The sequence below is a fragment of the Anticarsia gemmatalis genome, chromosome 1 (genome assembly GCF_050436995.1).
Source record: "Anticarsia gemmatalis isolate Benzon Research Colony breed Stoneville strain chromosome 1, ilAntGemm2 primary, whole genome shotgun sequence".
Taxonomy (NCBI): Eukaryota; Metazoa; Arthropoda; class Insecta; order Lepidoptera; family Erebidae; genus Anticarsia; species Anticarsia gemmatalis.
In genome coordinates, this window is record NC_134745.1 from 9250629 (window position 1) to 9277172 (window position 26544).

The following is a 26544-nucleotide window of genomic DNA, read 5'->3' on the forward strand; positions in this document are numbered from 1 at the left end:
ACCATTGATACCTTTAAAACCGCCTTTTCATAACACTAAGATTGATGTGATTCTGTCACAACAAACAACGAATCTTATTCACAACAATCACCCAATCATGATGTCTAAACTCGGAAGGAATTCCTTAATGACAAAGGTGCAGTTGCCCACACGTTGACTACTCATGATGATGACATGTATGGCGTCATTAAAGGATTTCAAAATCCAAATGGACGTCAAATCGGCTCGATCCGGGATAGAGGCAGCGAGCGATGCAGGCGCGGACTTTCACGCGTATAAAACCGCGCGGTGGGCGGCCGCCGCGACCAGTGCGCTTCACACCGGCGAACCTGCGCCAGAGCATGCGCGCCGCGACAACACACGCGCCCGCGAAAACGAAAGTGATACATGAACATAACACCCAGACTGTGACAGTGATTGTGAGAACTCTGGAACAGTGATCGGTAGCTGCCTGTGTTATCCTGAATCTGTTTCTTCTGTCTGGAACTTGCACGGCTCACCTGAAAAGGTACAGGATTTTGTGGATTTATAATGGACGGTTTGTGTTTGAAAAATGTGTTGTGTTCGACATGAAATGTTGTGAAACATAGACTATGATTTCTAACAGAGTTTGCAGATAGTTTCAAAACTTCAAATGATTTTAATATTGTGTCTTAATGATTCAATTGCAATTCATAAAAAAATACGTGAATTGTTTAATGCTATTTGTGTTTTTTTACACGAAATTCAAGTACAATTAAACAAAAAATAAGAACGTTACATGTTTAGCATTGCAATAAAATAAAGTGAAATACTACTACACATTTTCCGAATACAGTATCAATGAATTTTCCGCATGATTTGTTAATGTATTAAGCTTTGTCACCCCGATCGAGACGTCTACACGATGTCTACGCCGTTCTACGCCCGCTGCTACGCTGGAACAATACATAGCTACGCAAAATTATGCGTAAAAATGTTATCTCCCAACAATTATTATTCAGTTGTAGAAAGTTGCATAATTTTTACTTTCACTTACACTCGACGAAATTATCTCTTCGCATATCGCGAATATTTGAACACATACACTCAATTTGCATGTGTTCAACGATTTTTCTGTACGCAGCTGACGTTTTTTGTAATTGTTGTTATGGAACATGGCAATTTGTCCTTTATTTAGGTAGCATTAAGAGCTACTCGGTGAGACGACATGTGGTGTAGCCGGCGTGTGGAAAGTAGGCCACGCGTCACACAGCTCGCATTTTATAGGTGTTCCGCGGGGTTCCTCATTTACGTTAATACTAATACTCATGTGAATGCGGAAGTCGTCGGAAGTAAATAGGTTTGAAAGGCCGATAGACGAAACTATCTCTAACTAAGGTTTAGTTTTTTTGCTCACGTTGTAACTATGTACGTATCACAACTACGGACAAGTAGATCCCAAAATTTTTAAGTATGAAGATTTTTTTCTCTGTAATTTTCTTTTTCATGAGTTTTACTTTAACTGTAAAATTAATTACACGGTTGACTTCTGCTATTCAGTTAGTATGAAGCAAACAAATTGAATTATGTAAACTAGATGTGAATCATCTAGTGGGCTAACTTTTACTGTATCCGTTCACAAGACCTATTTAAGTTGCACTAGATAAAGACAGACAGTTTTATGAATATATTTGTAGAACCGATAAGCTTTACTAATATATCTTTTAATAGGTTTAGTCTTATGAGATATAGATGGAATATTAAGGTTATTTTTGTGATTATTGTTGAACCAAATCGAACTATCATAAGCACTAAAAAGTCAAAAGCCACATGAGCAAAGTTGCGCTAAACAGATTAATACATTTAATTCATACCCGTAAAAAAATGTATTCCTAAAATGATAGACGTCGTATCATTAACTATAGAATACAAGGAATTCACAATACAAAAGAAAGAAGTCTTAAAGAAAACGTCACATAATAATCATAGTAACATTTAATAGCCAGTCATTTTCTAATTTTCTTCCGAGGCGGAGTGGTTAAAATTATCTGCAAGAGCGACTTTATGGATGTGCCGCTGTTCAAGTCATTAAGTGCGAAGCGTGTTGTATGCGTATTAGTGTTATCTGTCGAACAACGGATGTGCTAAAGTCCCCGGCAGTTATTACCGTGTGTGGCGGTTTGTTGCGAAATTCGTCCACACAGTAGGACTTCCCATTCCATTGTTTGAATGCATCAAGATTTTGTAAGTGCGTTTGCGTCACGGTACCTTGCCATCTCCTGGGATTGTTGAGTGCTGTGTTGAAACTTATGTCGCAAATGTGTTTTAGAGGACTGTCGTATTTTGTACTTCGATGTAAACACTTTTTAAAACAATCTCCAAACAAATACATTAGTAAAATTACGCAAAACTTTTTCAATGCGTAGGTATTTAGTCCGCGTTCATCTGTTATGGTAAAACATGTAAAACAAGGCCCCACCTCCATGTTACATTCAGTCCACATTGTCACGGTTCGCGTTTAACTAATGGAGATAGCTTTCTATAATCCGAATACTAAAAATAGTGAGTTTTTTGCGAACATGCGTCACATTACGCAACCGCCATAACTTTTACATTATGTTAAATGTTACGTATAATTTATTCGATATGCATTTATTACGATATTTTATTTATAAATTAGAAATTCAGATCGCTTTTACCGTGGCTTATGATACATAATATAATGAAATTATTACATATTTATATATTAACGGACACTTTCACTTTCACAGTATAGGATTCACGTTAAAGAGATAATGTCCGAATGTAACGGAAACATCAGAGTGAAAGCGTTAATGAGCATGCCCAGTTTTAATTTCCGTCAAGACGGCTTAAATCTCAAAAAAATGTTGTATTGTAAATGAGATGCGCCATACTGCATGCAACACACTAATATAAAATATAATTTACACGCATTCACTTAAAAATTAATTCGTAGTTGCTTCTTTCTTTTAAGGGCGGACAACGGGAGTTTCACATTAACATTTAAGTTGAACATTCATAAATACCTGAGAAATATAAGACAGTTTATTCATTGTATAGATTTAGAAATAGCTACATCAATCAAAAGTTGTTTAGTTGTAGATAATGATCGTAAAGCTAAGCAAGAGACAAGCGTTAAGGATCTTAAATTCTTAACTCGCATGTTGTAATTAATAGTTGTCATTAGTTGAATGACGGGTAACTATTGTGTTAAGTACGAGTAGTGAGAGATGAGTGTGTAATGTGGTGAGCATAGATAGCATGCGTGGTTGTCTCGCGCCGCCATTGCATCGCCAGTGGAAAGCGAGTCAGTGTGTCAGCTCCATGGGGCACTCCTCGACGCTACCCGCACCCGTCAGCACAATCCGATAATGTTTAAGTAATACCCCTGTAAATGACATTTATAGACATGCGATCTCGACCACCTTCGTTCTACCAGCTAACTTAAGGAAAGTTTCTAAACCATTTCCGATACTCAAATTGTTTTGTTATTACACGAACAGATTGCTTTCCTACATTTCTAAATAGTTTAGTTTTAACAACAAAAGTTCCGTGAGGAAATAATAACTCGGTGAAACGCCACTTAAAGTATTAAATTGCCCGTGTCTCATATAGACGTGAAGTTAGTCGTAAAGATAAGGGAAATTGTAGTACTATTTTAGGTCAGAGATCTAGATCGGTGTCGGAGGGGTGGTGGTGTGGCAGGTTAGTTAGTACAAGGCCGGTTCTGTCGGCACCGCGCACTGTCACCCATAAACTGCTCGTAATTGCGCTTACGCATGGATTGGGAGCAGTGAAAAATATTACACTAAGTGCATCGAGCTTTTTATGTGCACATTTATTTGATTTGAGATAATGGTGAAAGAAAAGCTTTGGTAACTTGCGGTTATTGTAATGTCTTTATATTTTCGTTATTATACCAGTGATAAGAAAGTACGTGTTGTTTTTGATGGCAATAATAAAAAAATAATATTATATGCTTTTATTGCTTTTGAGTACCTTGCTTGCATAAAGTATGTTTGACTAATTTCAAACATACATGTCTAAAATAAAATGACATTAATATTAGTGACTAATTCTGTATTATAAACTATCTGGCAGACTTAAAATTTGTCAAACATTTTTGTGGATCGCCGAGCTCGTTGAAGTCTTTTCTTAGGAACTGAATATTGTTAAACTTCTATTTTAAAAAAGCAATACTTTTACCTCAAAGAACTAGATAACTAGCATCATAAGTGACAATTTTGTTCTAGATACATGATTAGTATTTTACAAATAATGTATGCATCTACCTAAAATGTTCAACTTATCAATAGTAAAAACTCGTTCATTACTGATAGGTACAATGTGTTTAAACTATGTTTTAGTAGGTACATACATGATCGCAATGTAGAAGCGAAGTGAGCCCAGTATTGTTACCGAGTCACATCACAAGTGGGACTCATTTCTTTTGCCTGGGAAATGAGTCAACACTGCATAGTTCAAAATCAGGGTCATTATTTTCACACTTTGTACTGTAGGTTTGTTTGTAAGTAAATGTTTCCAGCTAATCTCTGAAGACGAATTACTTGTGATAATTGGCCTCAAATGCTATCAAAATATATCATACTATGTTCCTATACGATACGATAATACTGATCATTATGTTATATACATGAATAGTACCTTAGCCTGCATGTTGATCATTTGGCTGAACTTCATTCTAAGATTTTTAAATAAATTACGTAAAATTTTCGCGATAAGAATAAGTACAAAATCAAACTTATGATCTCTTATCGTCTGACTTAACGATCTGTGCGATACTTTTTAAAAGAGGAAAAATCGCTAGGGTCACATCTAACTTTATTCTAGTTCAAGTATTTGGGCTATCTATCGCGAATACGTAACGTGAATTAGAATGATCGCTTTTATCGATCGTTAGGAAGCGTTATCGACTGCCGACAACGGTTCTAACCTTAGACTAACCGTTAAAGACCATTAAGATTTAAAAAATATACTAAATGGATACAAATGACCATTAACACCTCGTTTATGAGTGTACAGTCCCATAAAAGAAAAGGAGCCGCGATTTCAATAGTAATTAAACACAAAAACGTAATAATAACTTCCCTATTTTGAAAACATTAATATGTTAAAATTAATTGCCATGTTTCACTATCAAAATAAATAGCCTTAATTCAAACATTGACTAGTAAAATTATCTTGTCAGACGATGATGTTTAATCATGGCTTACCGGAGCATTCAATTAATTAACAACTAAGATAAACGTTTCTTAGAACTGAGAGAAATATAATCTCTTCTTACATCCGCGTTAAACTGAGCTGATGTAATTTTTTTTGTCATCGGATGAGGCTCACGAGGAATGCGGTTATGCGAACAGTGGTCAGCTACTAACAGCTTTCCACTGATTGTTTTGATCGGACCGAGTGTACGCCCCGAGGCGCCGATTAAACGTTCGCGTTACCACAGATACAAGCACTGATATTCGCATTTAAAAACCTATTCATTTTATATTCGCAGGTGTAATTTGACATCTAGCATGAAGAACATAATTATACGTCTGTGGTCCGTTTCTGCGATTTATTTAATTATTGAAGCATTTCAACGTTTCGTAATAACAGCAATATATCATTAGAAAGCGCCTCCATATCTCATTTGTAAGCTAACAATGTAATGTATGTAATAATTGTCGCCAGCAAACGAGCTGCACCCGTATGTTTGATATAACGAGAGTCTGTGATAGCGCCCCTATGCGCTCCCAATCCGTGCGCCCGCGCAACACTTACGGCGCGGGGAAACTACAGATTTCACTTTTGTTATGCAGCTCTATCAGTGATTAGGAGGGACACTTGAAAGTTCCCCCTTCACGTCAATACTGGCTCCACTTACCGGTCGAGTAATACCTGTTTGGCGCCCAACACTTATTTACATTCGGGATAGCGGTGACAGCTTTTGAGTGTCAACTTACCCATTAAACTTGTAATGACTTAGCTTAGCTAGCTATTGAGTTAATTATAACAAGCTTATTATTTAAATCGTTTATGGGAGCATGCATTTGTTTATAGTTTAATCCTTTTGAAAGAAACATGTAATGGAAGTATCAAGTTCCTCAACAAGCACAACCTATAATTTGTGCAATTAATTGGCAATATCTTACGATACGCTAACTAGAAGGTCTTTATTTACCAGTTGCAGTATCCGTTACACTTGAAGTTAATTTTATAGAAGCATAGTTTAAGTAGGAGATACCGCATTATTATTTTTAATTTTCTAGAAACTGAAAGTTTCAATTAAAATTGTGTATGAATTTATATGTGTAGAATGTTTTGAGTTTTATGAATTATTTAAACGTTAGATAGGAGAAAGTATATCAAATTATTGTGCTCCAATTATGACGTGAAGTTTTGTGTTACGGCAAATGAGTTTGGTTGGACGGTGAGACGGCGGATGTGGTGATTGTGACAGCGACACATCTCACTTTATACCAACACTCTTATAACAAGTAACATAAACACTATTTTTATAAAACATATTTCGATCCATTGATTCGTACTAATAATACTAATATTGATGGTGGAGAGCGACACTATAATGTCAGACAGTAGTCAGAAGCGACAACGTCGGTTCACTTCACTTGTCTGTAATTACACTGGACATTAATAAAGAGATTACAATCGGCTTAGCACTAACGTGACAGCTCTTAATACGAATTAAGATATGCTAAAATGTTTTTATGAGATCGTTTCTAAATGGGAGGTTCGCGAATCATGTTATTTTTTCAATCAATTGAAGCTATTCGACCAGTTGATCAAATCTTTACTGTACGCAGTTTACCTAATGGGTGTAAGAATGTGTATTTGCTGAGAAGTAATTTATTTTCTTTAATTTCAACTTTCATACGTTTTATTAAATTGACGTCCGATAAAAGTCATAATATTATGAGTCCGCATGTATTTTATTTTTAAATGACGTAGGTACTTAATAGAGAAATTTTGATAATAGTGATTCTGTATCTCATAAGTCATCATTAATTTTCTAAATGTTACGTATCATCGTTACCAAAGCTTATCGAATCGATTAATCTAATAGCTTAATCTTCCGGCAATTATCTAAATAGAAAGGTACTTGTCGATATTCGACTGCGCCTAAACGAGTACTGTCAATATTTCTTGTCGAATTACTCGTGTGTTGGAACCAGTTGGTGGTTCTAAGGGCTTGCGAGACCGAACTAGTGCATTATTTATTACAGCGGCGATTTCTCGCGGCCCGTCTAAAGATTTCACCACTTTCATCTCGTATTTACGAGTAGTTGCAGACCACATCCATCCTACGATCACTCCACATAGTTCCACTCGCTCGACAACTGTAGGCTCAGCCACAGTTGTTATATCTTTAATTTATATGCATTTCTACAATCAGACTAGTTCCGATTTAAATTATGAAAGTAGCCTTCGAGATTTTATGGGAGATGCGGTTGCCTATGGATATAGAACCTATAGAGTCTATTCTTAGCGTCATTTAATGAAGCCTACGCTTTGAAGCAGTCTAATTAGGAACATTGCGTTTTGTTACCAGTAGACAATTAGTTATTCGTTACTTTTAAAATATTTCAACAATAATTAGACTTACATTTTTAACTTCATTTAAGCTACTTTCAAACGACTTCTCAAAATAGAAGTTAGACGCAACTTCAATTAGAAACAAGGAGGCTAATTATAAGTATTGTTTTATGTGGAGGCGACACGGTACGTCAAGTCGCGATCCCTTTCAGCGAACAGTTCGTGTGCCTTCGTTACATGCTTTCACTTTCGCGTATTTCCGCCGCGACACAACTCCCGGTGCAGGAAGGTAGACTTATTGTCTACAAACCACATTGTCACAAGGACGATTTCACTGTTCACAATGCACGCCATAGATAACTTACTTGGGTAATAGATTATTATTGTTTATTATGACATCATAATGGAACAATGGTACAGCCTTAGTTGAACGTAATAACTTATTCAGATTGCCTAAGTCTAGCCGGTTTCGAATATCAAATATGTGATATTGTAGTCGTCAATCAGAATATTACAAATACGACCTCTCTTCTGAATAACTAGCATAACTTTCAGAGTAACTAAATATTTTAACCTTTATAGAGTAATATTACACAAAAATGTTACATTAAACTATCAAGTCAAGTGAGGCTGCTAGTTTTACTTAGCTGACTTTTACGAGAAACGTGTAACTTCCAAGTTCTAAAATGATAAATCAATGTATTTAATTTTCTCTTTATTTAACATTTTTTCTGTCATTTATTTATAATATTTGTTAAAAAGTAGTCGATACCATAAAAAATCTTGGCAATGACAGTGTATTGTTTTCAATGCGAAGTTGAAGGAATTGTGTCAACGATCGATTACGGCACCGACTGATTGCGTGATTAACAATCCAAACAGAAGCTTATTGTTATTTATTGGCTGTTTATATTCTATACATAGCTCTATGTTAATAGGTACTAAGTGCATTCGACTGTAGTCCAAAATAGTATTTTAAGTTGAACAATAAATTAATTGTGGTTTTTCTTTGTTCCAGGCTTCCTTGATTGCGCTCACTCATAAATATATGTCACCAAGATATTGTTGTAAGTATTTTTTAATTATTGTACTTAGTAAATTCATCGATAATCGTTTATCTATTTTGAATATACAACTGTTTATAACCTTTATTTACCGTTCTTGTTGTTTTGTTGTGTGTCTATGTTGGTGACAATCTCTCTGTTACTTAGGTTCTTATTATCAAATAATTAACATCACCAATTCATTTCTATCTAATGTTTATATCTGCGAAAGTAGAAACATCAGAGAAATTAATAAAAAGTCAAATCTGAATAATTTTCCATGTGTCATCATTGCGTAACATTTGGATCTAGCCTTATATTGAATCTCGCAAGTTACGCAACGCTCGTTAAGATCTGAAAGTGAGCCATAGTTTATGTGCGCTCGATCATTTCTCGCCGAAATATATCGACTTTCACCCTGAGTAATTACCTATGCAAGTACCAGCGTACGAGTGTACGAGCGCTCTGTGTTATGCAACATCTGTAAGCCCATTTTGTGTAAGCGCGAGAGTGAAAGTACATAAAGGACAAATTATTGACATTTCATTCCTCCATTTCGTTAGCCACATGTCATTTAAAACGAAAAATAAACTTTTACACGATCGGTGATAAAAATATTGCGATTAAAAAACCAATTGAACAGCTTTTAATTTCAAAACTTATTATTTTAGTCATTAATAAAAATAAGAAAGCTGATAGTAGTTAATGTATCGAATTTTTAAGCGAAATTACATTTCAAGGTATTTCAGAATAGTTTTCGAAGCATTATTTCGGTATAATAAGCCGTAAAGAAAACAATAAAAGCATAATAGCATTCCCGTACACTAAAGGTTAACTCTACATCAAATAAGTCTAATTCACGTTCCTACGTGACTTAGTGGAAACAATTTGAACAATCAAGCTGACCCTCAAATTTTCTCATGACAGTGAAAGCATAGCTCTGAGCGTTTGATGATAGGTCAGCCAGAACCTCAAAGTCATTGTCCTTTGAGAGGCAACCGCGTGTTTCGTCATAAACGTCCGCTGTGGCTGGCACGATGGCGGGTGGACCGTGGTGCGCGGGCGCCACTGACCGACGCAATAAATTATCTCACGACGTTACACAACGTTCGGGAGCGACGCCCTCGTCCTTGGCCCGTAAACGTGAACCGACTTTCTCTTCCTCGCCATTGCTGCACTCCACATAAATCATTCTTTCCCACTGTTTGTTCCGGCCGCGTGAAGATCACTCACACTGATAACGTTTTGTATTCCACTGCGCTCGTAATTATGACTTTAAACTTGTTTGTGTTTCTCTTGCTAGATAGCTAATTACTTTATTCTGGCGCGTGTCTAATTTTCTACTGAATATATTTCATTTAAATATTATTTATCATCATTTGTAGCCTGCAGCCCTCTAAGCATATAGTCACCTAAAGGAACGTGCTATGCTGACTTGAAATATGTAGGTATACATCAATAAATTAGAATCTAATTTTACCAAAACCTAAATACCTAGAGGTAGACCACTTAGAAAAAACCAGTAGATGATTGCGGTGAATTTGCATAATGCAGTAGAGCTGACGCGCGCCGCATCTATTAGCATAGATAAAGACTAGTGAGTGCTGATAATACATGCGCCTACAGCCCTACTGGCTGTAATACCTCGGAGTGGGTCGGTCACATGCATTCATTTTATTACATTTACATAAACATTTAAAATTACCTGCTAATTTGTTTAATACGATAGCTTGTTCCTATGCCTGTTTAGCTATTTATGAAGATGTACTTGTAAAGTTGTTATTTTCTCAAGACGCGTTTCATTATTTTTACTCCATGAATACATTGTAGACAAGAGCGTAGCCTATTATAATTATAATATAAAATTTTAATATTGCCTATGTGTTGATAATATACATAATTGATTATAATGCAAATTAAACTCAGTATTATAACGCATTTGAATGGTTTAAGAAATTTTATTAGAGCGTTTTGTTACTATTGCAGTTAAATCTAACCGCAATAAAATTTATACATTTTGCTATAATTGAGAATCTTAATACACATTAGTTCTTAAATCCAAACTGCGATATCTGTTTTAAATTATTTACTGTCTGAAACGAAAACCTCGTAAATCAAATACATAAATCCAATTAGTCACAACATCATTACTTAAACGTTTTGACACTAGATAGTAACAAATACCTTTCTAGTAGGTGCACTTTCTACGTCTAATTCAATTTCTTATCATAATAGCAACGCGTAAAGAAACTGTTGTTATAATAAATAAAATTGTAAATAAGTAGATTTCACTAACATACATCTGTTATTCGATATCGGGTATCGGTTAACCAGAAAAGCCTAGGCGCGAGACGTTTCACCGCAGATCCGGTTTTACTTATACGGAAATATTGGAAGGAAATCCATTACAATGGCGTTTAGTAATAAGCTCAAAGAACTCGTTTTGGATAACTCACTTTCCATTTCAATTCTAATCTCCCATAAACAAGTTCCATTTAACATTTTTGTTTTTAACCTACGGCAAGTTGTAATTTTATTAACTTTCATTATAATTAATAGGCCTAGTCGTAGACAAGCACGTTTCCGGCAAACAAAGCAAGAAAATATAAATATAGTTTTAATTGCCTTTCATAAAAATTTATTAATCATACGTTTGCAAGAGTTGAGGTTCGTTTACATTGTATGCGGACGTCGATATACTTTTTAACCAGCTTCAGGTTCATGCAAATAAGGCAATTTTCTCAGAAAACCGGGTCAATTTCTTCGAGATACGGAAGCTGAACCCGGCTTTGCGTAGAACTAACATCGACACATTAAAGAGTTTATTTATATTTTGGTATTAAATTATCTCGAGCACGTTGTGGTTAGTTGAGCAATTTTAGTTTTATGGTTGCTGTTTTGGCTACCATAATTAGCTTTGCATTTCGAAACTTAATTGGTAGAGTTCAGAACATGGATCACCTAAGGCTCTATTTTGCTTGACCACGATATATATTTTGTTGTTCCTTTATTTAGGTCAAACATGACGGACCTATCTAATAAAGATTAGCATCAGTTTCACTCGCGTAAACTATGATTAAGATCTTCGGGAGGCAATTAGAAACATGTCATGTAACGATCACCGCGGCCTGTTATAGCTGACGTAGTGACGTATCTGGCACACGAGAACCGCAACATATTAATTTTATACTTTAAAAACTTTATAATAAATTTACTGGCCATTAATACAGAAATTAAAAAAAATACATGGTGTTCGGACATGTTTAAAAAAGTGTCAGTCATAGATTTTTTAATGGCATTTAAATATCGTACATGTCATTTTTAAACATAGATTTGGCCATGTATATAACTTAATTAATTTTTAAAGGCACTTTTTTACTTTAAATAGCACTTTCGCTGAAACAAGTTTAAACGCAGTCGTAGTACTCACAATTTAACCAATTTGTGAATGTAACATAATGTGAATATAATGATGACATTGTGTGACAGAACTTTAGAACTTACGTAAGTTTGTAACAAATTCTATTTCGTTACGTTCTCATTTTTGACATCAATATACGAATGGAGAAAATAATTTATAGGCATTGTAGGTAATTTGTTTACATCGAAACTTTTTCCAATCTTTATTATTCCTCATTCTGTTTTAATCATGAGTTTTATAGAGGTGTCCAGATAGATTTATTATTTTTTCTTATGTACATAATATATCTTAGGCGCTCTGATCTTACTAGGTCTGTATTATGGTATTTAATTTTAAATACCTATATAAAACAAACACAAATACTTTTACTAGGTGTAGTAGGTATAACATGAAATGTTTAGCTTTTTTATGATTAAAAATCTCTGATACTGTGAAGCCACTAAAAATAAATATATAGTATAAAAGTGCAATATATATTTTATTATATGTGAACCGAATATTTTACGAACCTACACATCACCAAGCAAATAAAACTAGAAAGAAGAATTCGAGTCACTCAAAACCATAAATCTTTATAGAGTCAAATCTAAAGGTTACGTGTAATAATGGTAATGTAATGGTCTATTTACTTGATCGACTAGACTACTTGACTATATAATCATAGGTCAACAAATACTTTCTGTTACCGAACTGATAAAATAATCGTTACGTAACCATGAAAGACCGGCTAATTGTAACGAGACGTCGAGACCCGACCGGCACTAATGCGCCTCACAGAATCCACACAATCGCTCGTAGCCAACGAAAGTTACCGGATTTTGTACACCTCCAATGCCAAGTGCGGCGAAGAAAGCGAGCCCAGCTTCCTCAACGAAACATCTTAAATACTGCTGTCTCGCTTCTCGAGGCTCGCAATACGAAATGAAGAAAGAGACAACGTGTGCTTAAAAGAGAAAGTGGGCCACGTTACGTTTCTCGATACCATTAACACGGGCATTGAACGTAAACGTCAACGGATAGCATCTTGGAGGCGCACCGTCCCGTCCGGAACTGGGTGCTATGGCCATGAGGTTTGAGTGGAATTTTGTTTGTGTTTGTTTGGGGACGCCCCAAGGTGCGAGTTCGAGCGTATGGCCATTGATACTGAGAGTACGGAGACGTTGAATTCGGAGAGCAACGAACTGCGGACACCGGTGAAAGTGTTGCGTGGCGTAACCTTGAGCCCACGTTGCTCTTTAGCGAATCACCTAATCAATACGTCACCGCGATATGTGTTCGATACGCAAGTGTTCAGTTACGCATACAATCAATCATTTAAATCGACAACAAGCTTTTCTACTTAAACACTGTCACGTCAATTGAAGACAAAACATTTCTGTCAAATTGCTTAATAATTTATAATTAACTGTTTCTAAATAATGTGAATCATAAGTCTCTTCGAGCGTTCGTTTAATCTAAGTAATTAGGTACTTGGTCAGTCATTTAATGTTGCACTAGATTCTACATTTCTTTTGTAATAGCTCTGATTACCGTCATTTCTTTAAATCGAGCCACATTTTCCTCGTCGTTATTGATCTCATGCTCTAACGTAATCTATTCTTTTAAATCGATATTGTTGAAGAACTATAAAAGCTTAGATATTGATGCTTAAATTCATTCGATTTAATAGTTACAAATTCTAAAACTACAATAAAATTGCGAAGTTAGTAAAGTTCTAAGTAAAGAATCAACTTACAAACCAAATAAATGTGGTTTATCGACAACAGCGCAATGTGTAACAACTTTAGGTACCTGTAGTACGTGATGTGAAAATTAAGTGAGATATTTGAACACAATTGAGGTATCGAGGTAAGAATTTGGCGTTAAGAGATCACGGACACACGCCTGCCGATTACCGATTGGATTTTGTTGTTCTTTTTTTAGATATCGACTTTTACCGGATTAGATATGTTGCTGTCGATAGGCTTTTCTTGTAATAATAACAGAACTTTCAGTCTTATGACATAAAACATTAATTACATGCCAGTCTTTATACCTAGGTACTATATAAATCGTCGTTTATTTAGTGTCTGTATTAAACGACAATGGCCTTCTGTTACGAGATTCCCATATTCCCATGACTGTTCGTTGACCCTGTAAGTGAAAATGGCAATCATCGTAAAACATAACCATAAAAATGACAAGCACAGTTTTTCATCAGAAATGAAAGCTAGTTAAACAATTCAATAGCTTGTTTTACGTACATTCACAGATTAATTCAAGTCTCGTATCATTGGCGCTGCACACGTTAGCGAATCATGCCTTTACTTGGAAACGCTTCAATAGAGACAGATTATGTGTCGTTTTTACAATTTTGCGCGAGAGAAATTTAGTGTTATGTTACGAATGCGCGTCTTAATTTACTTTGCTTTTGATTAATTCTCGGCTACTTTAAACAATAGCAAGCAAATCCGTAGATAAATACACGCTCGCTTTCTAAATGCAATGTATGCTAATATAATAATGGAGAAGAAGTCTTGATCTTCTAAGCGATTCCCATTCATTAATTAAAAAACTTTCAGCTCGTTACTGGCCAATTAAAAGTCGCAGCAGTCTCGCCCACGTTTAGTTAATCAGAGCCGAAAGTGACTTAGCAAACGTTAACGTAATTGTAGATCTGATCACCTCTCATGCACTTGTGCTGCTTGAATAATTTATCGACATTTACTTGGTGGAATACCTCCATTAACGAAATGTACTTGAGAGCCAACCGAAAGTTATTTTCCTATTTCAGTAGAGGGGTATAGTTACATATTATTGTGTCTATTGATTTTTTAAATCTAGTTTTTCTTCTAAAAATTTAACCTAGCCTTTATTCAAATATAATATGTAGCTGTTCTACAAAACCTAAGATTCTTCAATGTGTAATTTACTCCAAAATTAAAATAAAATTATACTTAGATAGCCGAGTTTCATATTTCAGACGATATTGTTCCACCCCAGTTCAGTCAAACTTTTATATTGTTGTGAATTTATGCGGTGTGTAGAAGAAAGCATAGTCGAAGTAAAATACGTAGTAACATGTGATGAAAGTAACAGATTTAATGTGTTACGGTTGCCCATCATGCACGCGTACATCAACTGACTCAACCAGTGTTTTCTATTCAAATAAATCTTCTTCGTACCGGTTTGTAGAGGAAACATTACTTGACAAATTATTCTGCCTGCTTTTACACTCATTACTAACCTACAATCATTTATTACTCCTTGGTTCTTCGGAATATAATTTAGTCCAGTGAAAAGTTACCTTACGGTTGTGTTTTTCAGAGGACCCAATTTTATATTTTATGTATGGGGGAAATAGAAACTTAAGTTCAAGTTTGTCCTCATCATCCTTGTCCCCCATCTTGGAAAAAGGGGTCGGGGTCTACATAAAACATATAAAAAGAATACATTTCCATGAACAATTTTTTCCGTAGTAGTAAGGAAAATATATCATTGAAATTGTTGCAAATTTAAATTTACCAAAGTTTTGATGAAGCAATATTGTCTACAAGTTTCTCTACAAGTCTACAACGTAAATGTTGTCTCAACAAGAATTTTGTCACGTATTAGCGTAAAACTTACAAGAATTCTCCGACGTCCGATATGGACACTATGATCCAAAGTGTCAAAATAAATCAAATGTTTTGCTTCACAAGATTTCTAATATGAATGATGGCTTAGCCCGCAGGCAGCATCCCGGATCAGCAAGTCTCTCCTAAATATTTGGCCACGCTTGTTTGTTTATCAATATTGCTTTCACTTTTCCATCGACCGGTTAGGTATTAACGATTACACCTCCCAAACCATCGTTAGGTTAACTTTAAAAACATGCAATGGTTCACTTTCTATACAATTTTATTACAAATTGATAACACACTTTGCTTGCATGCGAAGTAAAGTTTATATACCGTCAGTAGTAATAAGTAGAGCTAAATAAGCTTGTTGAGTTATGAAACAAAAGCGATACCATCGTTTAGGTCGATGTTCAAAACAAATGGGTGAAAAGATTCGATCAGGATAAGATGTTAAAGTTGTATCGCGTCTTTATTAACTGCTCTACGTGACTGGGCACCTTTTCTCGACAGCACGCGCACACAGTTAAGACGCTGGCTAAGAATTTATTACGCAGACAGGATTATACCCGGAAATGTTACAATTGCCGTCAAACTGCCGGTTTCATAAAGTGTTACCTTATGCAGTTAAGTCTCAAAATTACGCGTAACATTACTGTCATTGTAACATCATTTATGTAACGTATAACTTTTACACGAAGCGATTTAAGTTATGGTTTAGTTACATCTTAATATTTTCTACAGTCATAACAGTTCAGTTTTCAATTTGCTCATTATCATTTAACACCACTTACCTACAATTATAATTCACATTGCACGCTACTCGTGCAAATTAATTGCTGCGAAAACACAAAATCTCATGTTGAATGCATTGACTTGCAGATCAACGATAGGCAGAAAAGGAAAGTTTTGTGTAAAGTTGCGACTCACGTTACTTTTTGTCGATCATCTCGTGTGAAATCTGTTCATGACTTTTTATGTATTTTTAATATGCGAGCTAACAAAGTCAACCCCACCAATGGTCGGTGGTGTAGACGGCGATGCCAGCGCACAGTCGCAGCATCAGTGACATGCGCAAGCGACGGGCCTCGTCACGCTTTGTTACGCTTCATTACTCACGTTTTCTCATCCATCCATTATTTTAACTATGTCTACTTCAATAAAAAAGTGTCATCGCAACAAAAACCAAAGGAATGATTGCGTAAACATGTACTAGGTAAACGAATTAATGTCTCTTACACAAATTATGATGTTGTTTAGCTCCAAAGAGCTCATTATGAGAACAACTTTCACAGATGGTTGGACAGTGATCAATGACTGTAAAATTTGATAATATATTTCAGACAAATGAGTATTTTGACAGAGCAATTAAGGGATTCGTCTATTCAGTGCGTGCAAATAATTGTTTTGCCTAAAGGCATTCATGTTCTACACGCAGCCTAAATTGATGATTTACATGTTAACTAAATTGCTTTAAAATAAGCAATTTGTCTATCCGTGTTATAATAGAATACTATTTTATCTTTCCCGCCTTCTTACTAAGAAGTAATTAGACGAAGTTTCACATTTCATTAACTGGTTGTTACTCAAGCAATTGATTCAATAAACCTTAACAAAATTTTGTTTTTGGATATTGTACACACGACGTACATTTATAGTATTTTCGGTTTTAATTTTTCATCAAACAAAACCCTGACTATTTCTGAACAAATATACAAACGCTACAAAAGCTATGTCCATACTTTGTTTCAAATTAATATGTTTCTTAGCTGGTGGTAACCGCAGTAGGGCAACGTTTGCGGTAGCTAAGTGTAGCGCCGAGGTCTTATCAAATTGATTGGGTGCTGTCTGAGGTGGCAATTCTGGTCGGATGTGGTTAATTGAACGCGCTTGCTATAACATCTATTATTATAGTACAGCCGCAGATTACAGAAAATAGAAAATGCCCGAGGGCCCGCTTTCTTACAAGTGACTAGCCTAGTTAACTATCAGCGGCAGGTGGGCGCACTCACCACAACAAATATGTAACACTCGTCTTCTTCACTCTCACAATTTTAAATGTCATTACTTTAATTCTCTAGTAATTAGTCTTACTTTATTAGTAATCGCAGTATGTTCTAGCTATAACTCATGCTATAAACTTGTAACTTTAATGCATGTAATTTAGAGACTGAAAAATACTGAAGAATGTGGTCAAGCTAGTAAAATGATCTATTAAATAGATATTGTTTTCTCGTTGGTGCAGTAAACGCCCTCATGCAGATATAGTATATTCTCAGATCGACAGATGAGACTTTCTGTGCTTTCTAACCAGCGAGCGATCGAGTGTCTGGGGTGAAATCGCTAGCAGCGCTTGCGCAGCCGCCCGGACACACGTTGTGCGAACACGGTGCACTCACAATACTTGAGCTCCAGTGCTATTACTATAACATCAGCATAAGTTGACATTCCAGATTTTGGAACTTTCATTGCTTTGACCAGGATACCAAAGTAAAATGCCTATGGAAAAACGCGCACCTATGATTATTGTATGGCATTGTAGACTCGTATATTAGGGCCGACCTACGCAAAGGATTGACTGTGTCGTATATTATAATGTTAATATTTCAAGAAAAAGCATTGTAAGCTTTATCATACGGGCTAGGATATTGCAACAATGATCAATATCGCCAACCAATACTGTAGAGAGATACAAAGTGCACAACGTAGGCACACACGACCTTGTGCGGTAATAAGGTGAAGGCCGCGCGTGGTTTCCTCTCGACGCAACAGGAGCGGCGCGCGCGCAACGCGTCGCAGTGAAAGATGCAGCCGGTGCAGTTCCGGCGGCGCTGGCTGCACTCGGTCAGTGGGTCAGCCCCACTTGGCGCGGGCGGTGGGGTGGTGTGTACTAGAAGGGGGGAGAGATGGGTGTGGGCGCCGCGGCACCACCAGTGCGACGGACTCAGTCGTTGCCGCTATGCCTGGTGTGGCCGCGCCGCCGCGCCACTAACACCCATGTCCTGTGCCGCCCGCGCCCTCACGGCCCTTGGCTAGTGCTTACCTGAACGTGTTTGGTTGCAGGGCGCTGACTGATTGCACTGTGACCATGAAGAGGATCAGGTTGCTGCTGGTGGCCGCTGCGCTCCTTATACAGGTGAGTCTTGCGTTCTTTTTCTTTATGATCATCAATTAGAATTTTCATCTTCTATTCGCTCATCATATAATTCGTCCGATTTAAGTACTTCTTTTAATAGTTAAAGTCTATTTATATTATATATATATTACTTACTTAAAATTAGATTATTCATAAAAAAATTAATTGTTTCTTCTATAAATCCATTAATTGTTATTAATTATGCTGAAATAAGGCTTCAGTTCCTACAAATCACGCCCAATGTAAGAAAAGATAACTGCACGAAACTAAAGTCCCGAAAAAATAAGTAGCCCAGTAGTATACCAACTTAGTTTTTGAAGAAATAACATGACATAATAGCACAGATATCTCATTTAAATAATAACTGTGTGCAATCAGCGGGTATGCTTCCAATCATCGAACGCGTGCTCAGCGTCAGCGGTACCGTTGTCGAACAATCTTGCACTGATATATGAGAGCAGCTAACAGTCCTCCGTGTTGTTCACTAGAACTTCCAGTTGCTCACGCTGACATGCTACACTGATTTTTCCAGTAATTGTAGACATTAGTGCCACGATGACCAGAATTTACTCATGGTACTAATCCGTTCAGGAATGTGACTCGTGAAGTTAAATGCAAGTCTTACTAGTATTTCTGATAAAACTATCATCTCCGCTGTCTTCTATAAATTGTACAAAACGAAGTCATATAATCTAGTGGCACCTGTTTAAAACGAGTCCAAATCGTATTTAATATTCTCATTTTAATTATAAACGAGAACGATAAATTATTTGGAGCATAAGCGGCATTTAGTGTGTGTTGATACGCGGTGCGATGCTATATGCTGTGCTCCACACTCTTACATTATTCAGCTTTTTTCGCTCGCGATCTCGGCAACTAGGCTAATGATTCCGTTAGCACATACACAAAACAGCGGACCATTGGAAACTAACTGCGTATGAAACATAGATTCAATGCGTAGGAGAAAATCAACGTTTGATCGCGTAATAATTAGAAATAGCCTCATCATATCAATATCGTTTAATGCATGACTGAAACCACGCCTTATAATCAAAACCATTCAAAGAGTGAGAAGAAAAACTTCTTAACAACTTTACTTCACATTTAGCTTAAGATTCTATCTAAAATAAATTAATCAGAGATCTCTATCTATCTGTTGATCGAAGAATAGACTTTATCTGCATTATCATGCCTTAATTCAAAAAAGTATTAAATAGCCGTACAAAATTTAGATTCATGTGTATGTCTATCTTATACTTAGTCACTATAGCTTGCGCAACAAAATTTGGTGAGCTCGCCTTAAGGCCTATCAAAAGAAAACAGTCCGTGACCGTAAAGTCGTATTTTTATTCTGGTACTTTCACTGATAACATTTCGCATCTTTGTAAAGAGATGACGCAATCGTCTTGTACAATAGATTTCATTTTTGGCCGTGAACATCGACTTGTGTAAATGAAAAGACAGAAGAACCATTATGTTTTGTTGCGAAATGTTACATAATTATCGCATTATGATTCCAAGGATACAGATTTCGGAGAAAAGAAAAGAAAGTTTTTTGTTAGATAACACTATTTCATAATGATATCATCTTAATACGATTATGAAAAGGCGACAAACTATAACTTATGATAATTTATTCATTTTGTCCACTATCATACGTCAAAAATGTCACAATAATACATGTTTGGTGAGATTAGTGACTGTTTTATTGGTCGTTTGTCAAATTAATTCACGACACTTGAGTTCAAAAAGCACTTGAAGTAATATATTGACAAAGTGATCTTGCTAATTCATGCTAGAAAGCAATTGGTGAAGAAAGTGCAAACTGTCAATCGCTTTCGTTCGTCGGCAGTATTTTACAACCATCGCCGGACAAGGCTTTATTGTCTACGCAAATTGATCAGTTAAGCTTAAACTAGCTAGAAATGAAGAGGTATGGTCCGCTTCTTTAGTTTAGTAATTAGTAATCAACGGCTAAGCCATTTGTGCGAACGCAATAACCTTCAAATTGGAGTGTGAAATTTTGTCACAAAATTACTTTTCCACAAGGTCACTGGCTGAGATTTAAAACACTAAGTTTATTGTCACCTTTGCCCTTGTGAGGATCAAAAGGTGAGCCCAGCGCTGTCATTATTGATATTAACTATCGAATTTATAACGACTAAAACCCTAAAAATTATAAACGCGATTAGAAAGACTTGGTACAATTTTCAATAAAGCTGCGTGATAAAAATGATTTCTAATAACTTCGACAAATAATATTATGTATAGAATGGGTATTCTTCACATATTTGTTATTCCTGTACACACTTTCTCGGTTTATAAAGGGAAAGTGTATGTAAGGATTTGCGAGCGTCCGCGTGCCGAAGTTCACATGATGACATTTGCCATGACTTGTAAACAACACGTTTTGTTAGCAAGAAAGCGATAACCGTTGAGCATGAGATCGGCAAATAAATGGAGGCACGTTTCAAAATTTATTGCAAATAACTCTAGTCTCAACGTAAATAGACAATTTCAGATAATAATATGGTTTGGCGTAGAATTAATGCGGTGGTTCATGAACAGGCAATTAAGTTAACGCTGTAATTATAACTTGACGAGTTAGTTTAACTTTATCAGTTTCTATCAAAATGGTCTTGAAGTACTATGGACTTCATCATTTACGAACTAGTTTTAGTATTAGAACATGAAGGATAAAGTTTGTATTTGTGGTGAGGTAGAGTCACCGACTATGACAGCCTAACATTGATTCATTAGCTGTTCTATATTTTTATGAGAGATTTTTTTCGGTCCATCTCTAAAGTCTATTTCGGGGATTGTTAACATAATATAAAGTATCATTTACTTCAACTACTTGATAAACAATTTTCTCGCCAAGGAGAGGCTACCCATTCGTGCGAAACGTCGAACAACATTGGACTTACGACTAGTACTTCTAAGTAGGCCTCGTTTTATCACATGCAACCGTTTTGTTTTACAATCAAACGTTTATCTCGCGTTGTGAAAATATCATCGGAATCGGACGTCTCTACAACAGGTTGTCGTGACTGTATGTTGCACCGTCTCTATCAGATAGCGCACGCACTGAACACACTTCCCACGTGCCCACACGCTACATATTATTGTAGAGACAATAAGAATCGCGATGCGCAGGGAGAGCTGCTACGGAACTAGCACACTTTATTTAGCTGAGATGTACTTTATAACCTCATTTTGATGATCATTACGAACGAGCATTTGATGGGGCGATAAGATGTACAGGGCACTAATGAAACAGATCGAGAAACTGCGGATATTTCTGCTTGACTTTACGAAGGCATTAGGCTTCCTTGCAGAAATTGAGAAGTTGGCGTAAATACATAATTATACATATCCGTGAACTTGATAAGATTATTAATTGGTTTAATAATTACAGTGATACGCTATCAACACAAATCTTGAAAATTAGATAGATCTGAATCTAATTCGTAATCTTAACAAGCTTTTACAGTAGCAGCAAGTTAAATACATTTACTCAAGTATTCCAATAATGTAGTACTTGTTAAGCACCTAGTTTAAGGACACCGCGCGCATTAATAAGTGTGTTATGCAAATAAATACAAAAACATAAATAACCTCGACCCTATTAGGATTCACTGAGTCAAGCAAAACCCAAACAAAAATCCGGTTCCTCTCATTCTTGTTCATATAAACAACTTTCTTCTGTACTGTACTAATTTTTGTATAGTATGTAGGCAAGGTTTTATACGTGAAGAATTTATTCACCTTACGTAACACTTCACCGTCTTCCAGTTAATTATCTTTATAGCGATGTTTGTCAAGTTACATGTTAATAAAAGTATAATAAATTTACTTAATGTCAACGGTGTTTTAATGAGCATAATTTTACACTTGGTTACTTTCTTTTTCTTTATAGGGTTGCCCTTAGTAATTTAAAATGTTTACGCTTAACTTTACGCTCAACTGACATGCCAATTAGAAAATTTGTGACTTTTGTGTGTTTACATTTTCTATAAATTAAATAGCAATATTTTGTTCATATATTTCGAGAAACATCAAAACGAGGTAAAGACTTAAAGTTTCTATAACATTTATGCCAGAAGTTAGATCTACCGTTCTTCATTAAGTCAAAGTTAAGAAGTTCTAAACATATAATTCACAAGTAGCCCGGATCCCTTTAAAACGAACAATGGGGGAGCATATTCCTCGTATTTCGGGTGGAAACGGATGTTGTTTGAGCGTATACTTTCACCTGCGCCGGCGACCGGCACCTGTCGTCCCGCACTTGTGACGCTTGCATACAACAGTAATCGCCTTTATCAATTTCTCACAATTATTACTCACGCTAACTAGCTATGCCAAATATAAGTCACGTATTCGTTCATACTTGTATGAGTATAATGAGTTGACTAATGTCATCTGTTTTCGAGATGAAAACAGTTCTTGTTATAAAGATGAAAGTTTTGTTTGATATCTTACGGTATTCATTGGGTTTAAAAGCTGATGTAAGTTTTGAAATGGCTAACAACGCGTAAAGTAGTGAACGAAATGCTTTATATAGTACTTAGTTGTACGTAGTTGCTCTCATTATAACATGAGGTTGTTTGACACAAAGATTTTTCAGAAACATAAATATGTAGGTACCCAACAGACATTTTAGTTTTCCTATTTTCTTAGACACTTTAGACCTTTTATAAGGAATTCGTTGTCAAATATTTTTTTAGATTCTCTAGTAAAATACTGAATTTCTCTATTATGTTACTTCCTACGTGGAAACTGCCAAAGAAAGCTCTAGTTGTCAAAGTTGCGCATGTTTATAGGTCCGGTGTTTTCTTCCGCAACTCACAATCTCGATCACTGGGTAATTTCTAACCGGTTTAGAAAACGCGAGCGTCAGTACGCACCGACCGCCGCCGCCCGCGCCGCGCTGACGCCGATAACCTGCTACTTGCTGCTATTCTTACATACTAGCCCGTATACCTAACACCTGACACATCAGCTCTCACGCCATATCTTTGTAAGCTAACATCCAAATACAGCTCGATCCAGTTACACAGCCTTGGGGAACTAGCTCGAATATCAATTATTGTCTCATTTTCTACTGCTGAATGTTGATCATGCAATGGTTCGAGAAGGTAGTTAGATTGATTTCAAATGTGAAATTAAATAAATTCCTATTTGGAAACATGAAGCTTAATATAGCTTTAGAAGACGAGTAACACATAGCTACATGCATTAAGTGTAGACATTAAGTCAGATCTGAGACATTTTAGTGCCTATTACTTGAATAGCGCAACGCAAACTTTAAGTATCGTGAAAGCATTCGTGTAACTCATCTAGGCAATATGATCGTACTGATTAATATTATAATTGCTCGCGCGAGCTATCCATCAGTGTAGAAAGTAGGAAAGAACGCTGCGCGCGCGCCACTCGCGAGATGGCGACGCGAGGTGAGGGCGCTCGCCGCACGCGCTCGCGTGGCGCACAGTATCTAGAGTGAGACGCTTCTCTGGAATGTACTGTTCAAAGCTGCTATTACATTATATGCATATCTCTGCAACTCTCTTAATTATCCATTTAGTGGAATTAAAATTTTAATCGCTGCGTTTTTCTTCGTATAACAACTTTTTACGTTTTACCTAGTTTCGGATAACAATCGGTAACGCCAAATTAACATTGAATTCTCTGTTTTCAGGAAGCAACATGTGAGCCTCCGGTGGACTCGGCTTCGTTACCGCTAGAACACCGAACAGGAGCCGGATATGGTCCACCTCTACCACCTTCACATACGGACGATCCTTGGCCGTTAGCAACACCTGATAGCCCGAAAATAAAACACTTACAAGTTCAGTGTGAGAAAACACGTATGCGTGTTAATATAGAATTCGATCGTCCTTTCTATGGTATGATATTCTCTAAAGGATTCTACAGTGATCCTCACTGTATGCACTTAAAACCAGGCACTGGCCATCTGAGCGCTACTTTCGAAATTTTCCTCAATAGCTGTGGTATGTCCAGTTCTGCTAATCACAATGTTGCGACGTATGGAAGTCCAACACCTAGCGGCTCCTATGTAGAAAATACGATCATTGTTCAATACGACCCTTACGTTCAAGAAGTTTGGGATCAAGCCAGAAAATTACGATGCACGTGGTACGACTTTTATGAAAAGGCAGTCACATTTAGACCCTTCCAAGTGGACATGTTACATGCAGTGACAGCGAACTTTCTCGGAGATAACCTGCAATGCTGGATGCAAATCCAGGTCGGTAAGGGACCTTGGGCTTCAGAAGTGTCTGGCATAGTCAAGATAGGTCAGACAATGACGATGGTGCTAGCAATTAAAGACGACGAAAATAAATTCGACATGTTAGTTCGAAATTGTGTAGCCCACGATGGAAAACGCGCACCGATACAACTTGTCGATCAGTACGGATGCGTCGTGAGACCTAAAATTATGAGCAAATTCCAAAAGATAAAGAACTTTGGTCCATCAGCATCAGTAGTGTCATTCGCATATTTCCAAGCATTCAAGTTCCCCGACTCCATGAATGTGCACTTCCAGTGTGTAATTCAAGTCTGCAGATACAATTGCCCCGAACCCAAGTGTGGACTGGGTGCTGATTACGGAGTGCCACTATTAGGTGGTAATACCATTGGCGTTGAAGAATATGGCGTAGGTAGCTCGCCTCATGCTGAATACGGACCACCGCCACCGGCTCCGCACGGCGAGTACGGCGTGCCACCAGCGTTCCCGGATCCGCGACACCCAGCGGATGCGGCAGGATCTTTCTCGGAAAAACGCGATGACGCTGTACCGCCGCCACAAGCACAAGTATCCTCTACGCCAAACGCACCCAGTCCCTCGTCTCCGGCTCCAGCTCGAGATGAAGACGAAGTTAATCTACCTCCTCCACCGCCTCCTGGTCGTCGCGGTGTTTACAATACCGTTAAGAGGAAAGACGATGGACACGCCAATTTGGCAACACTCGGAGGACGCCCGCGCTCCGTCGAAGACTTGCCAGAGAGGTTGGTCGGAGTGAGAAGGCGGCGACACACATCCACTCCCACACGAATTTACAAGCGTGATGCTCAAGAAATGACTGACGTCAACACTAGTCGGACGATCCAGGTGGTAGCGCCTGGCGACGTCAACTTCGCACTAAACAACGCCGCGGCCAACGAGACCGTAGTGATCCAGTCTCCAGCGAGTGACCCGGAGACAATATGCATGTCAGTGCCGTCCTTCGTGGCGGGACTGGTGATGCTGTTACTAGTGTTGGTGGTGGCCTCCCTGGTGGCAGCGTTCTTGTTCGTGCGCGTGCGCGCGCTCGACAGGAAGGGTGCCCACGGGGCCGCTGCTTACTACGAAACGGATTACGTGAAGCACACAAACTAACAAATGCGAGCGGTGCGAATGTGACGCGTGGACGTTCCATAAACTTTACTCGGATCCAAAGAGCGTGCGCGCTTCGGCCCCGGTCGGACGGCGCTCCGCGTCGCTGTCGCGGTCGCGATCGAAGCTCGGTGACTGTGTGAAAATATTTATTTAGTTTTGTAATGAGCGTGATGTATATGTACGACTGTTTTTGTAAATTATTTTATTCGTGTGAAAAGCACCCTGTATCTGCCTTGTAGTCGATACGTCTGTTGTAATTTTGTAAAGAGTCGTAAGTAAGATTTACTGTAAGTTAAATAATAAACATACCAATCAAAAGTGTCGTGTGAGAAATATTTTTGATTTTACCTCCCTTGTCTAATGGCGTGGCGTTTTGAATGGACGAAGATACGAAGTATAAAACG

At 37.2% G+C, this 26544-nt stretch overlaps 1 protein-coding gene across 1 annotated transcript; it reads left to right on the forward strand.

The window, feature by feature from the left end:
• Window positions 1-287: 287 nt before the first annotated feature.
• dyl (transmembrane protein dusky-like) lies at window positions 288-26462 on the forward strand. Its single transcript, XM_076117518.1, has 4 exons — window positions 288-508; window positions 8561-8609; window positions 18666-18738; window positions 24437-26462. The coding sequence occupies exons 3-4, from the start codon at window positions 18691-18693 to the stop codon at window positions 26138-26140; spliced, it is 1752 nt and encodes a 583-aa protein (XP_075973633.1). The 5' UTR covers window positions 288-508; window positions 8561-8609; window positions 18666-18690; the 3' UTR covers window positions 26141-26462.
• The last annotated feature ends 82 nt before the right edge of the window (window positions 26463-26544 follow it).

Bases quoted from the DNA above. Each gene is read 5' to 3' on its own strand.
- dyl (XM_076117518.1), top strand. From the start codon at position 18,691: ATGAAGAGGATCAGGTTGCTGCTGGTGGCCGCTGCGCTCCTTATACAG. The intron at 18,739-24,436 runs GTGAGTCTTGCG...CTCTGTTTTCAG, and splicing joins CCGCTGCGCTCCTTATACAG to GAAGCAACATGTGAGCCTCC.